Raw genomic sequence first — 20,321 nt, forward strand, 5'->3', positions numbered from 1 at the left:
TATATGTCCTCTTTTGTATACGAGGTGTGAGCAGCCTGCATGCCTGGTAGATACGTATCACTAATAATAGTTTAATCTATCATCGAGAGAAGTTACAGACATGAACAAAATTACATAGCAATAATTTTCAGAGTTCAAGGCAGACCTCTCCAAGGCTCTGGATTTAAGGAATATTTTGGGTAACTGTGATTGTTCCTAGATGCCATAACGTATCTCACAAGTGTCGAGTTGACCGAAGGGGCAAATAATGAAAACAAAGTATCAGGAGCAGATTACAGATATACACAGTAGAGTTTTATGTTGGGACAACAAGAGGACTCTCTCCTTTCTTTCCCACATAACAGATGGAAAGAGAATGAGAAAATCTGAATGTGGTCTACGTTTCAGATGGTACCAAGACAATATCAGTAATTGTGTCAATTGTGGTAATGGAATTATCGAATAAATTAAAATGTCCATGTCTTGTAGGAATCCATACTTAGGCACGTAAGAGCAAAAAGATATGAAGTCTGGAATTTATTTCGAAATAGCCGGCATCAACAGCAACAACAACGAGAGACAGCTGGGGCAAGAATGGCAGCATGCTGATCATTACTGAGTCCAGGTGATGGGTTAATGGGGACACATTTTATAATACTCTTTTTTTCTCCATTTATACCAGTTCAAAATTTTCCAAAATGAAATCGTTTTGGGAAAAAAAGAAACTGTTGCAAGAACTACTCTCTTTTTGTCAATTCCTTTTCAAGTTCAGTTTCAAAACTCACTCCAAACCCTTTTTTTAAAAAAGAAAATTATTCTATTCCTTCTCAATTCCCTGCTCTTATACCCTCAGAATTTGTAATTAATTCATAGTATAGGTTTTATTTATTTATAAAATTTTGGTACACCTGTGTTTTAATTATCTTACATGTTTTGGGATTGTGTTTACTCCGAGAGCCAAAAACAGGCTTTTAATTCCTTATTAACATAAAGCACTTAGTATCGTTAAAAAAGTAGTAGATACTCAGGAAAAATATCGGGAAGGCAAGAAATTTTAAGGCAGTTTCCTTATTTAACTAGCTACAAAGACAGCTCATTTAAATATTAACTTTTCTGAAAAATAAAAAAATGGAGAAAAGATGCAAGGATATCTCTAGTTCTCCAAATGATATTTATAAAATAAAATTATCTAAATCTTGTTACATCTTTAGCCAGAAAAGTATTGTGATAAAAAATAGGGAGATACCAATAAGATTTACTCTAAGAATATTGTGATAAGGCACTCTGGATAAGGAACCCTATATGGAACAAACTAAAGTTCTTCCATCTTTCAAGGCACACTTCAGCTCTGTCTCCACTGGGAAATCAGAGAAGGCATGAATCACAAACACATAATTCAGAGATGCTCTGGTAGTCCAGTCAATAGTTTATGCCTGAACCACACAGCTGTTTCCACTATCAATCAGCCACCCTTTGAGAATCCAGGGTACAAAGCACTTTATAAAGGGTACGATGGGGTAATACAAAGAATTTCCTCTGAACTATGATTTTGCATTAAATCTCTCATATTTTATACCAATGTCAGATAAGCTTTTGAGAGTTAAACCATCGTATCCTATCAATTAACTAAGTTAAGCATCTCTGTTGACAAACTGCTGTTCCAGCCTAAGAGCTGACCTGAGTTAATTCTATCTGAATTTTCCCAAATTCATTGGAAAGACCCTCCCTAACTACAAATGATTTGAACATTGGTTTTGTAAAAACCCAGAATGTTACTAATTATCACCAAGTGTGCCGTGTTCTGAATATTTCCCACACTTTGCCTCTCTAAAAAGGTATTAAGTATTAGGTTTTTCAAAGGATGAAAAAGAAAGAATTTTAAGAGCAAAAATGATGGGAAAGAACCAGAACTTAAGAGGGTAATGAGAAGGGGCTGAGAAGTAGGAGTGGAAATGAGGGATATAGAAGGGAATAAAGGCCCATCACAACTCCCGAAAGCTTGGACTCATTGAGTTAGTCCAGCATTCTCAACCTCAGCAGTAATAACATTCTGTGTTAAATAATTTTTTGTTATAGGGAGCTGTCCAGGGCATTGTAGGAAGTATAGCAGCATCCCTGGTCCCTACCCACTAGAAGCATCTTCCCAGTAGTGACAGTGAAAGCTGTCTTCAGAGATTGCCAAATGTCTCCTGGAGAGCAAACATGCCCCTGGTTGAGGACAACTGGGTTAGGCAATGTCACAATTCATCAACATGAAAAGCTTCTCAGATGCTACTTAGGAATCTTCAGAATTTACGTGAAAGAATTAGAAGTCTTCAGAGTTAAGTTCCTAATTCACCTGAATAAACCAACCTGATTCTACATGTAACAGTCTTCATTATAACTAATGTGATTTTAAAAAAGAAAAGAAAAAAACTCTAGTACATCTATCAACTTCCACTCACTAGAAGTCTGCTCAATTGAATTAATGAAAATGTTGACTTATTCTTAAGAAATGCTTCTCTATTTTATTATAAACTATAACATGACTTGTGCTATTATCAACCAGTGGTAAAAAGAAGTTTACAATTAGCATATGTTTGGAAACCTCTAATGGATACTATATCATTCTGCACATTATTTGGGTGATAAATCCTTAAGACTTGATTCTATTTATGTTCCTAATAATCAATGAAGTAAACTTGTCTCAAGCATTCCTTAACTACCTTCAAGTCCTGTCCTCAGCCTCAATCTGAAGCAACTGTCCAAGCATTTAGCTGGCTTTCTTCTCATGCTCATCACTGACAAGCACTGATATACCTGAGAAATAGGTTGGATGAAAGGATGTATCTATACAAATCTCAGAAATCTGTAACACTACATAGCAAAGCAGTGTCTTTGGGGATAAAATGTCCCAGGGTTCGATTAGAATAACAAGTACAGGATGAGATTTTAGTGTGAAACTCAGCTAGAGAGCAATCCATGGAGAGATGAGTTTAGGGGTTTTCTAACTTCTGTCTCAGCAGAATGAGTCTCCCAAAGAAATTAGTTTTATTCTTTGCATTGACAGAAGTAGAAAGTTTACACAAAAGGAGAAAATAATTCTGCTCAATTTGGCTCTAGTCAAACTACATATAGAATATTGTGTTCAGCTGAGAAAGAGGCTCATTGACAAATTGGAAAATATTCACAGAAGAGTTATCAATAATATGAAGGACCTGGAAACCATGACTGATGAGAACCTGAGGATGTTAAGCCTTAGGGAAGCCATGACCATTATCTTCAAATGATAAAAAGTTAAATCACTGTGCACTGTTATTACTACTGCAGAGACTAACATTTAAAGCTACTGTGTATAAAGTACGGTGCTAAATACTTTTTCCCATGTGATATCACTTCATTATAACCGAAAGGGGAAGATATTATTATCTCCATTTTACAGTCATCCGTTCAAGTTCACAAAGCTAGTCATAGCAGAGGTGGGGTTGGAACACATTTTCCTGGTTGCAAATCCCAAACTCAAAGTCATTATAAGCTACTGTGTGGGTCTATAGAGGAGAGATGGGACAAACTAGTAAACATTAGAGGACGAATATTTCAGTCCAAAACAGTTAAAGAACAGGGTAGTTTCTTATTTATCTATGTATATTCTGAACCTATTACAGTGCCTAGAACTTTATAGTTACCTAATAAACGCATGTCTGTGAGACCATAAGGAAGCATGGTTTAAGGCTTAAAGAACAGGAGCTGCTTTTGTAGTAGTTGATTCCCTATTGTCAGAGTTGATCAAATATTTTAGCAGAGGCTGGATTCCCAATCATTTATTAGGCATGTTATAGATGACATTCATATATAAGCTTGGAAGTTGAAATAACAGTCCTCAAACGCTGAGATTAAATTTTCTAATGTATTTCTTCAAATATGTTTTTAAATATCGAGAGTAAAATCTTATATGTATTTCAGAATGCTTAAATAACCTCTGTTTATTAAGAAACAAACAACTCATGAGAGGTCACTGGAAAAAATTTCAATAAGGATGATGAGATCAGGTCAAGCCTAGCATAGGGTGATTATATTTTAAAAAGTGTCATCATCATGATATATGCACATGGCTAAAAATGCAAGAGGTGATGAAGGATTTACAATGGAAATACTTCCTTGTCCCTACTTTTCCAGTTGCAAGTCTTATACTCCAGAAGCAACATTTGTTTGAGATTTTGAAATCGTTTGCTTATTTTAATTGAGATATACTGACATATATATATTACTTTCAAGTGTACAACATAATGATTCAATATTTGTATATTTGTTGGAAGCAACACCTTTAATCATTTCTGTTTTCAGTTCTTATGGCGTTATTTCTAAAATTACTAGATAGCATGCTTATACTGTTCTGTTAAGGCTCACTTACTTTAGACAGCATCAACTGACTTTCTGCTACGACAGGAAAGCTAGATTACTTAACTAGATGCATATTCCCATTCCCAGGCCATTCTCATTTTTTATTTAGTTACTTTTTTAGTTTAAGTAATATACTTATATCTGGAAGGGTTATTCTCATAGACGCGTGAAACACAAAACAGTGGAGAGACTACAGTGGATGGCCTCTCTCGTGATCCCTCCACTATCCCTACCTCCTGTTGTTCATGCTTTTGTATAATCCCTTCCTCTTGGGTGGGAACTGTGGTTTGCATCTAACCAATGATGATGTGATGTCACTCTCACAGTTATATTATACAGACTCTCCCCGCTGGCTTGATGAGGTAAATGGCCACGCTGGGAAAGTTTTGTAGCAAGAAAATGTGGGGGATCCCTATGAGCTAGAGCTAAGGGTAGTCTCTAGTCAAAGGGCCAGAAAGAATCCAAGGCCCTCAGTTCTACAATCAAAAGGAAACGAAATATGCCAAAATTCTACATGAGCCTAGAAGTAGATTCTTCCCTAGTCAAGGCTCCAGATGAGAACACAGGACAGTAAGCCACTTAACTGCAGCTGTATGAGACCCTAAGTAGGGAACCCATCTAAGCTGTCTGGATTCCTGACCCACAGAAACTGTGAGATGATAAATGTGAGTTGTTTTAAGCTTGTGGCAAATTGTTATACAACAATGGAAAACTAACGTAGTAAGCTAACAAAAATAGTCCAGGCAAGAGACTATTCAATCCTGAGCTGGGGTGGGGACACAGGAATGGAATATAGAGGTATGAAGGTCACACTGTGGAGGCAGAAATAACTGGCCTTAACACTGAGTGGCTATTAAATGCTAAGTATAACCAAAGTCAGAGGTAATTCCAAGGTTTCACGCCCTCATGAAGAGAGGATAATGGTGCCAAAAAGAGAGACATCAGGCATGTAAAACTACCATGAAAGCCTTCCAAATGCTTAGACAATGACCTTCAGATCAGAGATCTGTGGTGTGCCCAGTCCAAGGGGTTAGGAATTCTAAGCCTGTTATTTAGTACCTGGGTTTCAAGTCAGCCTCTCTCCAGGCCTTGTTCTTGACCACTAAAACTATTAATTGCCTTTACAGACTTTCTTCTTGTGTCCTGTGGGAAACTTTATATGCCCCCATCACTGTCCCAGAACCTCTGTCTAGTACCTCTTCTTCATTCCAACTTCATCTCCTCCTTTCAATCAAGAACCAAGTCCTGTTATCCCCCAAAGGATGCTTGTTTTGTTTTGTTCTGTTTTATGAGTTCAAATGTGATGAGCCCTGGCAGAACTTCACCACAAATGATTTGAATTAGGGATGCAGAGTGTCAGAGAGAAAAATCATCATGGAAAACAAGGCAAAAGAGTCATGAAAATAGGAAGCAGTGATTGAAACTGTGCGGTTATCAAAAAAAAAGTGTAATGACATGGCTGAAAACAGAACTCTCTGCAATATCCTTATAATGAAGAAGTTAGAAAATTGTAAAAGAGCTAGCTTTTTTATTTTATTCATTTTTCATTGCACAAGGCCAAAATTTTCACATAGTCACAGTGTATGAAAGTGGAGCAAGTATTAGGGAGAAAATGGTTGTATCAAAAGCTGGAGAGTAGGAGGCAAACAAATGGATTTTGGAGGAGACAGGGAAGATGAGGACGGCTAAAACTGTATTACCACCTTATCTGACACTTAGGAGGCCACTGGTGACTTCTAACAAGATTTCAAGGATTTAAACAATTCTTGAGACAGGGTGTGGAGGCTATACTCTGAGAAGCTGAAGACTGAATAGAAGAGTCCTTATCCTACATCAAGGTCAAGGAAGAGGATAATAAATGAATACACTAAGCCAGAGGTTTTATCTGTTATCTCCTTTATTCCTCATCATATAAGGTGGGTATATAAGCTCTGCTTTAAAAGTAAGGGCAGCAAGTCTCCAAAAGTTGACTCGACCAAGGTCATAGATCTAGAAAAGGGCAGAGCCCGGTCTAGGACCCTGGTTCATTTGGATTTAGAGCCTCTGCCATATGCCTCCCCACATCAACCTCTTGAAAGGTGAACCCAAACACCAATCACATGGGGAAGCAGAAATATCAATAAAGCGCCTGATCTAATGAAGAAAGATACAATCACAGAAATAAAGAGAAGTATAATGTCTCCTTTTATTGAGACCTAAGGAAACTAATATTGAGTCCCAATGAGGGTGAAAGGTCCAGTGCCATGATTAATAATCAGAACAGGTCACAATTACTTAGCACCAAACTTACCATATGCCAGGTATAGTTCTAAGCTCTTTACACACATTAATCCACTAAACCTTCATTAACAATCCTGTGTTATAGGGACTCTTAGAGTCCCTATCTTAGAGAAGAGGAAACTGAAGTTCAGAGAGGTCAAGCCTACTTTCTCAAGGTTAAACCATCACTACGGGCAAAACCAAGTTTTAAACCTAAGCATATTTCCTCCTAGGTCCATGCACTTAACCTTTCTGCTGTACAGCCCAGTAAGTGACCAAATTAGGATATAAGCCCAGATCTGTACAGTACCAAAGCTCATGTTCTCTCTACTATGTCACACAGACCGCAGATCATATAGATATAGGCAGAATAACAAAGAAGTCGTTCCAGAATCTCTTACTTTCAAGAGAAAAAGAGGTGTGGCTTGCCATTCAGTAGATGTCATTACAAGTGAGAGACCTGTCACCCAGTCCTAAAATAGTGAAGTATCTAATTTAAGGCCTTCTCAGCAGGAGCAGAGGATTAAGCTTTTGCCCTTTGCCTGAACTGTCAACTAAAGTATCAGAGAAATCATAACTCAACATTTTTGCACAGAGGAATGGAGTCAACATTGGATTAAAATTTAACCCTGGGCCAGAGATGTCAAACGACTTGGAGTAATAAGTCCTGGGTGGCCAGAATGCATTAAGCACATAGTGAGGTCAACTTTCAGGTAGGTGTCAGAAATGGAGGAGAGCTGGGACTAGAAATAGAATAGATAATATATGTGGAGATAGGAAAAAACAGTGATTCTGGACCAAAGGAGTGGAACCTAATTACTGAATAACGATCAGGTAGTACCTCTAAGGTACAGAGATTGCTACACTCACTGGTCCCAAGTATATTTAATTTTTGTGAGCCCCAGGAGCCACCAATATCTGGATACAACTAGTCTGCAGTTTTAGAGGGAACCCACAGGTGAACAGCTGGCTGGATGAAGTGAATGAAGACAGTGAAGGAAAATCAACTGCTTCCTAACAGAAACAAAGGGGGAAAAAGACTCCCGATGTGAACAGAAGCAAACATTGTCCTCTTACTTTATATCTATGAAACGATTTCATCTCTTTTATTTATTTGATTTCTTTAATCAAATGTATATTGTTCGTTTGTTTTTAAATGAGGCAGCTTTGAGAAATCTGGCTTCCTAAGTAGGTCAAATCATTTGTCAACAACGGCTACTAAAATTACTGTGCCTTTCTTTGGCAACTATTCCAAATTACAAGCACAGCCTTAGAAGGAGTACTTAAATCATAACAGGAGTTTCCAAACAATTCATTAACTTAATCACCATAATAATATTCACTTATGGAAGTACCTTTAGTCCTGCTTAATTCCTCAATTAACATTTTTCATTGCTGAAAAAACATAATAGCACTTAACTAATAATATATGTCCTAAAATGAAATATGATAAGCTAGATTATCGACATAGCCTAAATTTACTTCATTTTGTACTTTGAAGCTCGTCAAATATTTTATGTTTGCATGTTGGCAAATCTTCCAAGTTATCAGGGCCAAAACCAAGTAGAAAGGGCTCCCCAAGATAAGAAATTAAAGTGCAATACCTCATCTTTTCCTGTGAGCAAAGTATTCTCCAATATTACTCCTGTCTCAGAAACTAATACTTTCACTCGATATTGGTTAATGATTCCATTTGGTTGTCGTGGTTTCTTCCAAGTAATGCTTATTTCTGTGGCTTCTACTTCTGCAACTTGCAAATCAAATACTGTACCCGGAACTAAAAAAAGAGAATAAGAAAAGGGAAATTTAAAAATACATTCTCAAATTTTTAAAAATTCCCTTGATTCTTAGCTCACGATTGAAGATATATAGGCAATTCTATTAGAAAACAGACTAAAACAATTTACTAATTTATTAATAATTACATTTGTATCTGATCGTTTAAAATATACAGATATTTAAATTTCTACACGTTGTTCTCAAAAAGTGTACACAAGAAACAGAATAACATGGAATAATTTTCCCAAATCAAAATGTCACAACATTTGTTCAAAACAAATTAATAAAAACAACTTCCCAGGGAAAGTTGTTTATGACTGATGAATGCCCAGTAGAAATCCTGAAGACTTTACAAAAATTACAACATACCAAAAAATAATATCCAGAATACCGTGAATGAAATTACATGTAGTTGGTAAAAATCAATTAGGCAAATTTTAATTCATTAAATTGTTTGAAGAGTTGATTGATATTTTCCTGCTGATTTTACAAATTAATTATGTGAATCTCAAATTTCAGATGCCCTCACTCTTTGCAACAGTAAAGAAAAAAGAGAGAAAAACTGACAATTGGTTTAAGATAAAGCAAGAAGTACTTAAATTCTAGTAAGAAAGTCATCAAGTGACAATAATTTTGTAATGTATAAAAGTATAAAATCACTAAATAAATGAATGAATGAATGAATGTATATATGTATGTATCTATGTATGTCACCAAGAGCAACCTCTAGGAAACCTCCCAGGGCCACAGGAGTAATGAACCACGAGTAAACCTGCTCTGGGCACTTGTCCACTTTCTGTCTATAGTTGTGTGATTATAAATAACCAATTCACCCCTCCACCTTTAGTTTCCCTATCTATAAAATCCGTGTGATTAAAACTTTCCTATCACTATACAAAGTTAGGAACAAATTCAAAAGACTTTATAATACGTTGGTTCAAGAAAGAGAAAATGAGATGTAAAAATATTGTCCTTTATGATTAGGACGTGGTCACACATTAAATTCATTTCCCTCATTTCCCTATTTCCCTAAGCTATTTCACAGTAGTACAGGTTTACCAAATTCCAGTTAGAAGAAAGACATATTGGGGGTATAATACAAATGAAGAATGACTCTGTTCTCCTTTAAGATAACAAAAAGGAATTGAAAATTAATGTCACAACTCCCATAAATATTATTATAATTAATGAACCTAATTATGCTTAAGTTAACCATGTAGTAAGCTCCTGTAACCACGTAGTATTTTATCCAGTAGATTAAGAGTTGTTTTTTTTTTTTCTTTGTCTCTATGAAGTAATCAGTAAAAAAATCTCCCTGGAGATTATAACAATGTAAATATTTCTAAATGTTTGTTGACTAGTTAATGGCTAGATGGATAAATTCTGGACTAAGAGCATATCTGATTACTGCAGTCAAATTTCCAGTGTCCATGGGCTTCCCTGGTGGCGCAGTGGTTAAGAGGCCGCCTGCCGATGCAAGGGACACGGGTTCGTGCCCCGGTCCGCGAAGATCCCACATGCCGCGGAGCGGCTGGGCCCGTGAGCCATGGCCGCTGAGCCTGCGCGGCCGGAGCCTGTGCTCCGCAACGGGAGAGGCCACAACAGTGAGAGGCCCGCGTACCAGAAAAAAAAAAAAAAATTCCAGTGTCCAGTATGGGTAAAACCTGTGCTCAAAACTGAAATAAACATAACATGGGTACACCTATAATTTGCCAATTATTTGCATCTCCTTTTCTAAAAACATTTTGGTATATCTCTATATAGAAGGATAACTCTTTAGACTGATTTCCCCAAAGGTGTTCAAATCTGAAGGAAAAATAGTTTGACCTTTGAAAGACTGAGGAAGAGTTCTAGGCTAGAACCCTACAATCACTGATTGATTCATTCATCATTCAACAGACTGAGGACTCATCATACAGTCACTGTTCTAGGTGCTTGAGGATAGAGGAAGGAATGAAACAGATAAAATCCTTTGCATAGGTCACCTCTTACACGTTTTATTTCATTAACATACACTGTTCCTAAAGCTTATGTTTCTATCATCATATATGCCAATATACATTTTTCAAGAGTAGAGGACCTTTCTAATTAACCATGTAGTGTGAGAACAACACAGCTATTTAAATAGCAAAACTCCAATTCCACCTTGCTTTGACATTTTATTTTGGGGTCGCTATGTAGACAAACTCTCAGTATTGCATAACCTAAATCAAAGAAGAGACCTGGCACTTCTCCATCTAATTTGAACACATGTAGAATCTTAGCTGAAAAAGCCAGTTTAATAAGTACATTGATCAGATTAATCAGATAACTAAACCCTGCCTACTATAAAATAAGTGAAATGGTCAGTCCCATGTGATATAACATAATAATGTAGTAGGATCCCAAACATTACCCAGTACGGCAGTATATTTAAAATGTACTGTCTCTTATTCTGTTAGCCAAACCTAAAAATAGTAGCAGATACTGTTTCTCTATCTTTTGATTTATACTTTTCAATATAACTTAGTAAGTATTGCCCCATGACACTAATGCCTAAAGTTACAACCCAACTTTAAGTGGTTCTATGTTACCCTAAAAATGTACCCCAAACTTGAGTAAGAATGATTCTAAGGCTGTCTCTTTTTTTCATGAAAGAAGAAAAAGCTTAGGGGATAAAGGAAATGGAGTAGACAGCATTGTATCTTGTCTTTAGAAAGACACTTGACACGTTACACCACAAATTCTTATGGGGAAACCAGAGAAGTGTGGATTAGATCAAACTTCTTTAATATTGATACCAAATTAACTAAAGAAAATCAAACACACAAAGCAATTATTCATGGTTCAGCATCAATTATAAAAGTGTTGTCCATGGGGATGACCTAAGAATCATTCTCAAGTCAATACACCTATAAATTTTACTAAGAAATGGGAAACAGAGTACACATATGATTGGTAAAAATATATTCCAAATGATTTGGAGTTTGCAAGTGAAAAATTCTTAGAAAAAAATGAAATGGAGATGACCGGCATTGGGGTAGAGATAATACATTAAAATAAGTCTGCCATTATCTAGCAAATTAAACTTCCATTAGAAGTGAATTTTGCAAAAATCTACTGAAAAATAAAAGTCACGGAGAATCCTGAAAAACACAAAGTTCAGAGTTTCTCAGTGATCTCCCTACAAAGATGTTGCTACTATTGGCAGAAAGTAGCAAATTGAAACTACTAAGGACAAATGTCTTCACTTCCAATATCTATGTATGGGGGAGTAAATATGGATTTCAATACTTTGTTTGCTTTTAAGGAATGATGTTAACCTCCTTAAAAGATATTTGACACTAGTGGCAGAGAAGTTTTAGGGGATATTGAAGCAACAAAATTTACTTAAGTTTCTTTAATCCCGATACAAATAATAAGAAAATTCTGTTGCCTACGTTATATTCAGCAGATTACCTCATTTTGGAATAGGCAACTATGATGTTTTATAACATTAGAGATTATTAAATCATCATTTTTTTCCAAAACCATCTCTTCTTCATGCCTATGTAGAAATCTGCTCAGTAAAATATTAACGGCTATGTAGAAACATTATGAAATACATAGGATAACTGCTTTAACAACATCATGTTGATTTTCTTTGATAGTCAAAGTAGACCATGGACCATATGATTCTCAGTATTAGAGAAATCAGCCCCATTAAAATGTGATAGCATATATTTTCTATAAGAAATCAATTCAATATTTTTCTATGAATATCTGGAGATTTGTTAGAACCCTAGTTATTTTTAAATATATTAATTTAAAAGCTGGTCCTAATTAATTTTTTAAATAGACTATGACTACTTTTAAATATGGAGAAAAAAATAAATTCAGTAACTTTAATTAGAATACAAAGAACCCTGTTGTATTAATGAATAAAAAGAATAATCTAAAACTAAGGTATAAATTTTACCTGAAAGTATATAGTTCTAATGAATTATTAGATTGTTCTCATATAGTCTAAAGATTCCTTTATGGCAAAGTTTTAATTAGTAGGACCAGGATTAATTAGTGTTTGACGTCAGAGTCTACATTCACTGCATTTGCCCCAGCATTCCACTGAAACTCCCTGAGAACTCCATGGAGAAGCAGGCATGCAGAGGTAAGAACTGTGCCACACCTGCCCTTAGAGAAACCCACCTGTTGCCAGTGGGTTCTCCTGGAAGCCACCTGGATGTGGTCTACATGGTGAGCAGTTCAGGAGGCAGTAGGATAAAACTTAGGATACACTGCTCATTACACAGGGCAAGTAGAGTCAGATATTCAAAATAACTTGGTGTGAAAAATAACCCATGTGAAATATGTTGAACAATGTCCTTAAAATTCTACTTATTATTTTGTCAATAAAAAGTACAGATATAAAGAAAGGGAAATAAATGCTTAAACGATATCCCAAACAAACAAAATGGCACTGTATGTGGCAATGTATTATCTATTTCCCTATTTTGGTCAGATGCTGTAGGCCAAGGATGATGACAATAAAACAAAAATCTTAAATTGTGGATTCAGTTTAGGAGCACCAAAATCAGCTTGGCTTGAAAGAAGACTGAATTTATTTAATTGCATAACATGAGAATAGAAATTGGTCAGTTGGGTTGGTTGAGAAAAGACCAAATTCAAGGGCTCTAAGTATGACGAAGGCCAGATTGCTCTGTGGTGTTTGACAGCCATCCATAAATCTGTATAGATTTCTTGAAAATGCTTAAGAGCAGGTTTAGGTGGAGGTGGGAGAAATTTCAGGTCTGATGGAGAAGACATACAATGCTAAGACTCTTCTGATAGAAATACAATGAAAAGAGTTTTGATATGAAAAAATGAGAACATTTTGTTAATGAGTGTGCGTCTCTTTTTTAACCTGTGTATTGAAACCGTATACACATTAGAATTTTCATTTGAAATCGATGTAACATAATTTTTACGTTCTTTCAATAGCAAAACATTATCAAGGGTTGTTCTTTGAAATGGGGGAGAAGTACAAAATTCCCTAACAGTTGCTGCCCTCTCATGGTGAAACACTTGAATGATTTATTTGATGAAGGTATGCCCAGCCTCGGGTGTGTGTGTGTGTGTGTGTGTGTGTGTGTGTGTGTACATGTGTGCACTGTGTACTTAATTCACAAGTTACTGTATGTTAGCTATCACACAAAAACTGAAAACTTTTTCAAGTGTTAGTGTGACTGTAAAAAAATTATTGTATTCTCCTAAATAATTACAATCTCTAAATAGAAATGAAGGCATTGAGCAAGCTTGGTGTGGGCCCAGAAAACAGGTTGTGAAATGGCATGGTAACGTTTTTTTAAACACTACAGTTCGCCTTAGACTGTGACGTTTAATATATACAAATTAAAAATTTCTTCAGGAGAAACTTTTAAAAATAATTTCAGTATATTCTGGTAAATTTATATTATGCACCTTCCAGAAATCCTCACTTCCTTAGAATATCCTTTTGATTATAAATATACTTTGTTATAGGCATTGTGGGATACATGGATTTCTCTGAACGTTATTTTGTGGGAAGATAGAGTCAACATTAAATAATGGGGTTTAAACCATGTTAAATGTGTTCATTTGTTTAAGTATTCTTGAGATTTTGCCAGTACTATTCATTGTGAATTATGCAGGCTGATACTGCATGTAATGTTGATCTTTGGTCCCTCTTACTATGAAGCATGCTATGGGTTTAGTGTTCTAAGGAACACATGTTCAGAATGCACTAGGTAGTAATCTGATAAGGAAATAACATGAATTAGGTAAATATCAATCAAATAGCTTCTAATACAATGTTTAACCGATGCAATAAAATTCTCACCTTCTGGAGGAGTGAATACCAAAATACTTGACTTGGGTCCAATCCCTGCACTGGTTTCAGCCGCAACATACACGTCATACTTTGTAAATGGTGTTAGATTAGTGAATACAAACTTAAGGTCTTTTGTGCTATTATCCAAAATCTGACCTGCAAAAAGCAAAAGATAATTGTGGATTATTTACTCTTCAAGCATGTAATCATTCTTACATTTAAGTATAGAGCAATTAAAGTGCTAACCTATGCACTAACATTCACTATTACAATTTTAAAAGTGAATATATCTTAAACATTTAGCTTAGTGTCACACTGGTGTCAATTTATTTAAAATGGAAAAACAAATCTTGCAGTATTTAAAATTAATTTTATATAAAGCCCTATTGAACCATAGTGTTATTTTTTGACATAGTTAAAATGAACACATTAGGTTTTACCAATATAAAAACAGTGACAGTGCTTGATACTTAAATTCATTCAATTAAAATGCTAAATATTCTCACTATCTTCTATAAAAAGATATGTATAGAAAATTTCTGTAGCTTAGCTTCTGAGCAAAATTTCTTAACTGGGCCATCATCAAAATTCCTTAAATCCTCAACTTTATCTCTGAATCGTTTTTTCCCCTTCTTGCTCTAACTGAAACCTAGCTCTCCCCTGAGACCACTGCTTCTGTTCCCTACAGCCACCCTGAATGGTGGTGACTGATTTTTCCCCGCAGCCCTCAAGCGACTAGGCGGTCAGGTGTGGTATGTGTTCTCCTTGCTCCTCTTTGCTCTTAGACAATTCTAGCTCCTCCTTAGAAAAGCCCACAGCTTCAGCTCTCATGCCATCGGTGACATCCACTGACTCTCATTGTTGTAGTGATCTGTGGACCCCAGGGTCACTCACTCTCATTCTGGATGGTTTAGCTCCTGCTTCAATGGCATTTTCTTCAATGCTACCATCTTAATTTGTGGTGATTTCAATATCCTTAGAGATCATCCTTAAACTACTTCAAGCTCTCCTTAAATAATCTAGTCCTCCACCTGATCTCAGTCACTCCCTCACAGTCACAATAGACATGGCTATTACCAATAACTGCAAATCCTAAATTATCTCAATTTCACGCAGCTGTCTCTGACCACACTTCCTGTCTCCTGATCACTACTCTAGAAGCCAGAACCAACAATTCTTTGGGACCTCCAATCCATTGATCTTACCACCTACTTTATTTTGTTTGGTTCCTCACCACTTGATGTCTACTCTTTATCCATTGTCAGTAATAATCACTGCCTTACATAAGCCCTCTCGTTGAAGGGAACTGGAGAAAAACACAAATCCACTCTGACTGATATCACTTTATTCATTACCACACTTCAAATGAGCCCTAAATGGTACTCAGCACCTTACCTAACTTCAGTAGTACAGTCACTCTCTACTCTTCTAGGTGAATATTTACACTTTTTCTTCCCAGTTGATTAGTTGGAAAAATTAATCATTCAGAAGACATGTCCCACATACTCCCACCAACGCAACTACCTATGTACAGCATCTGCACCCACAGACTCTGCCTTATAACCTGTTACAATGGATAAACCGTCTGGATTCTTCTTCAAACTAATCCCTACATTTGAGCAAAAGATCCCATTTTCTGCCTACACAAAGATATCTTTCCAATAATTCCTGCCTTTCTTATATCATCAACATATCCCTTTTTAAATTTATTCCCATCAGCAAACAAACATGCTTTGCTTGTTCCCTCTGAAAAGAAAACCTGTCGATGCTGCTTACCCCTCACCCCCACTACCCATTTCCATTCACTGCTTCACTTTGCAGCAGAACTCAAGAGCTGTCCATTACCCACTGTTCCAATTCTCTTCTCCCATTCTCTCTTCAGTCTACTCCAAGCAGGCATTTACCCCACATACTCCATCATAACTGCTCTTGATAAGATCGCTAATGACTTCCAGTTTGCTAAATTCAATAGTTACTAAATACATTCTCTTGACTTACCAGCCTCACAGATATAAGAGTACTTTGTCAAAATTTTGTAAAATAGTACTGATAGAAAAGCTATGTCTGGGTATCCATGTGTGTCTATGTACTGAGGAGGGAGGGGGAAAAACAGACTACCATATCTTTAGGCCTGCAAATATTTCAGAATTTTAGGAGCATAAGGTACTCAGGGATGAGAAATAAAGTTTACTCATGTGTTTCATGATAGATTCCTAGAAGTTCCCAAATGAATAATTTGGACATTTGTCGATTTTTCCACTCTTCCAAATAAATGATGATATGTGAGTTTATGTTATTTCATTACTATCTGAAATAAACTTATTTCATAGAACCATAGAATGCAGATTATGAAAGAATTGTAGAGTTTAATCAACTTCTACTAATATAGTTTTTGAACCCCTTAAAATAGTTAACAAGTAGATGTCCAGCTCCTCCTTGCTCAGAAAGATGGTGAACTTGCTACATTACGAAGTTGCCCATATTACTTTTAGAGAGCCAATTATTAGAAATAGTTTCTTTCTTCTAAGCAGAAATCTGATTTAATATAACCGAAGCCCATTGTTCTTCATATATTTGCAATCAGAGTAAGTCAAGGTCCTCCTGTTCAAATATGTGAAGACATGTATCTCCTCTAATACTTCTCTTCTTGAGGGGTTATCCTTTGTTCTTTCAGCTCCTTATCATGAAATATGGAACATGGACAATGTTTTACCCTCCTTATACTTATTTATGATTTTAAACAAAAAGTTCAAAAAGCCTCACTGCCTTATTACTTTTTTACTGTTTGCTTCAACTACAGGGTCTTTTAAAAACAGTTACTTTTTAAAAGTTTGATCATAGTAACATATTTTATATAATTCTTACTCCAAAAGGTAAACACAAAACTGATTAAGACTTACCTGATGGTCCATATAATTCAACTCTGTAACTAAATTTTCCTGTAACTGTAGTTGGTGGGTCCCATGAAACTGAAAAGGACTTCCCTGTAATGTTACCTGTTACACAGTTTTGTGGTGGTCCTTCAGGCACTAAAATGATTACAGAAAAATAATGAATAAATAATAGATATATATATAAAATTTAAAAGCACCTTATTAAATACACAAAATCAGAGAAAAAATAAAAGGTCACACAGTAGGGGCTTCCCTGGTGGCTCAGTGGTTGAGAGTCCACCTGCCGATGCAGGGGACGCAGGTTTGTGCCCTGGTCCGGGAAGGTCACACATGCCGCAGAGCAGCTGGGCCCATGAGCCGTGGCCGCTGAGCCTGCGCGTCCAGAGCCTGTGCTCCGCAGCAGGAGAGACCACGACAGTGAGAGGCCCGCGTACCACAAAAAAAAAAAAAAGGTCACACAGTAAAGTGTTTGTTTTTTCAAACTACAGAAAGAAAAAATAGGCTATAATTGAAGAATTTGAATAAGTGGTGGACCATTAGATAAACTCCTTATTTGCAACAATTACTATTTTTATTTAATGCTGTATATGATTGCACAGGGTGTTTTATTCCTATATAGTTCATTGTACAGTTACATTGTCTAGAAGCATTTATATGTATTGCATTCAACAAGGCCTGGGCATCTGGCTTGATAAAAGCTCTCCCTCTGGTGTACACAGGTAGAAGGGGCAAAGAAATAACTCAACCTTCAGAATCTGTTGGCAGTGATTTTATTTTTTATATCAATATCTGTATTTGGTTCTGAGAGGAAATTTATAACCTATATTCGAATGTAACATTGGTAACATATAAAAATAATAATGATATTTTAAAATAGTCTTTTTCATAGATGTTTCTATATTTTAAAAAAACAACTTTCTTTTAATTGAAATGAAACATTCCAAATATTTTTTAAAACAAAGTTCTTGTCTACCAAATTTCACTTTGTGTGACCTTCATGAAATTCTTTCTTTCTTTTTTTGTATGAAAAGAAGTAAGGAGTACAGAAGAGGAAATGGTCTGATTCAAAGATGTTTAATTCAAGAAAAATCTTCAAATTTACATGTACTTAAACGACACCTATGTAATCAGAAAAAAACACTATGCTTTAGTGAAACTACCCTACAAATAATAATTTCCAGTAGCCTTAAAAATCCTCAATCCAACTGAATTTCTGATACTATATATTTAGTATGGCATTATGTAGTGTGTTTAGATGTGTGTGTCTATATATGGACGCTGACATATTATCATAATTAAATATATAAATACCATACCTAGAAATACGTACTCTTAGAATTTAGTAGTAATAATAATATCTAATCATACTCATTTAGTACTAACACCATCTCCATAAGGAAGATACTATTACTGTCTCCATTTTACACAAAAGGAAACTGAAATACAAAGAGGATACAGGTAGGTATTTTTTAACTACTGTTTTTATCTGATGCTGAATGTTAATCGCATGGTATTTCTGTTACTGCAGGTGTTATCTCCACATCTGGCAATAGCAATATCAGTGAGAGAAGTCATCTACACATGACTATAGAAGATGAAGGACAGGATGATTACGAAAAATTGCTGGGGTCACAGAATGATAAAAGCTGATCTTAGGATCAAGGCTATTAGTCCAGCAGTCTCTTCTCTCAAATCTCCTTTCTCATTTTAGATGCTTATGTTAGTATCATAAAAGAGTATTGAAAGTGAAGATGCTCCAGAAGGGATACCTATTATCTGTTATTAGGGCAAAAAAGAGTTATTGAAAGGGAAGGAAGGTTTTAACAAAAATATCTTCATGAAAAAAATGAAAGGTTATTCTATGAATAATTTAACTTCTTTTCCTACCAAAAATAAAAAGAAAGAAAGAAACCATACCTGATTCTGGTGTTCTGACAATCGTACTATCAATGTAACCTGCTTCAGTTGTAACAGCAGAAACTTCAAAAAGATACGTTGTGTAAGGTCTCAAATGTGTCACTACAAAACTGATAGGCTCTTTCCACACAGAGCTAATCTTCCTCCCGGGCAACATGCTCGATGGGTAGGTGGTACGTGATGGAGGCGTCACCCTCCCGAGGGTTGGAGAAGGGCTGGTTGTACTCCATAAAAAGGATTCATTATTCTCCTAGTGAATAAAATAAACATCAATGGGAAAATAATGTGGTATCACTTGATGGCGATGATAAGGGTATTCGTTTTTTCTTTATACTACAAATATTATTCCTAATCTGTGTGTGTATGTGTATGATTGGGTAAGAGTTTAACAGATTCACTTACCCATTATAGCTACAGACAAATCTGCTAGATTTTAATTATACCCACTTACCGTCTAGATTTATACCATCAATATCATTGTCCACAGTTTTAGAACAGAATGTATTTACTGCATTCTTTACACCTTAATCTTTCTTATAAGTAGGATTTCATGTGGCTTTGAGTAAAGGTATAACTATAGCAAAATCATTATTAAGAAGTTTTAAAATTCATATTAAAAATGCAAGAGCCAAAGAGATGAAATGTTTTCCCTATTGTGAAATTTCAAACACAACGTCACTTTCTTACCGTTATGATCATTTTTTCTGCAACAGTATTCAAGACAAAGCTAATAGAACATGTGTTTGTGTGTATATGGGTACATGTGTATATGTGTTTATGTGTATTAGATATCCAAATTAAAAAAATATTTTGTGACTTCTACAACTTAAAGCATTTAAAAGAAAAGTAATTTTGGCTGTTTTCTCATCAATAATATCACAAAGATAACCAAAATTAACTTTAAAAAAGCATTATTACAGTACTTCCAGGGATTTCCCATCTATGACTAGAGTAGTAACAAATTCTTCACTAAAGATATACACAACAAAAACAATCTACTTTCACAAACTTAACCTTGACTATTCCCCTCCCCTCCTCTCCTGCCACACAGAAGTATTATCTTTTTTTCCAGTGATATCCTACGATTTCCTACTTCAGGGCTTATAAAGTATCCTCTACCTCCACATAATCTCCACCTATCCTTACTCCAAGGCCTATCACAAATGCCATGCCTATCATGTAGTCTTTCCAGAGCTCCCTAAGTGATCTGACATCTCACTGCTGAAATCTCAAACCTTTCTCTTATTCTGCCTTGACTATAGCCAATTGTATATCATATGATACTATAA

General features: G+C 35.7%; 1 protein-coding gene across 6 annotated transcripts in view; it reads right to left on the minus strand.

The window, feature by feature from the left end:
* The window catches only part of PTPRQ (protein tyrosine phosphatase receptor type Q), a 205,234-nt gene that overhangs the window by 169,532 nt on the left and 15,381 nt on the right, over positions 1-20,321 (minus strand). For all 6 annotated transcript variants that reach the window (XM_024737186.1, XM_024737185.1, XM_024737184.1 and 3 more), the window contains exons 8-11: positions 19,033-19,282; positions 17,122-17,250; positions 14,231-14,377; positions 8,223-8,395 (exon numbers count right to left, since the gene is read on the minus strand). In XM_024737186.1, coding sequence (XP_024592954.1) covers positions 8,223-8,395; positions 14,231-14,377; positions 17,122-17,250; positions 19,033-19,282 — 699 coding nt within the window. The remainder of the gene's footprint in view (positions 1-8,222; positions 8,396-14,230; positions 14,378-17,121; positions 17,251-19,032; positions 19,283-20,321) is intronic.

Source organism: Neophocaena asiaeorientalis, unplaced genomic scaffold (genome assembly GCF_003031525.2).
Source record: "Neophocaena asiaeorientalis asiaeorientalis breed wild unplaced genomic scaffold, Neophocaena_asiaeorientalis_V1.1 scaffold134, whole genome shotgun sequence".
Taxonomy (NCBI): domain Eukaryota; kingdom Metazoa; phylum Chordata; class Mammalia; order Artiodactyla; family Phocoenidae; genus Neophocaena; species Neophocaena asiaeorientalis.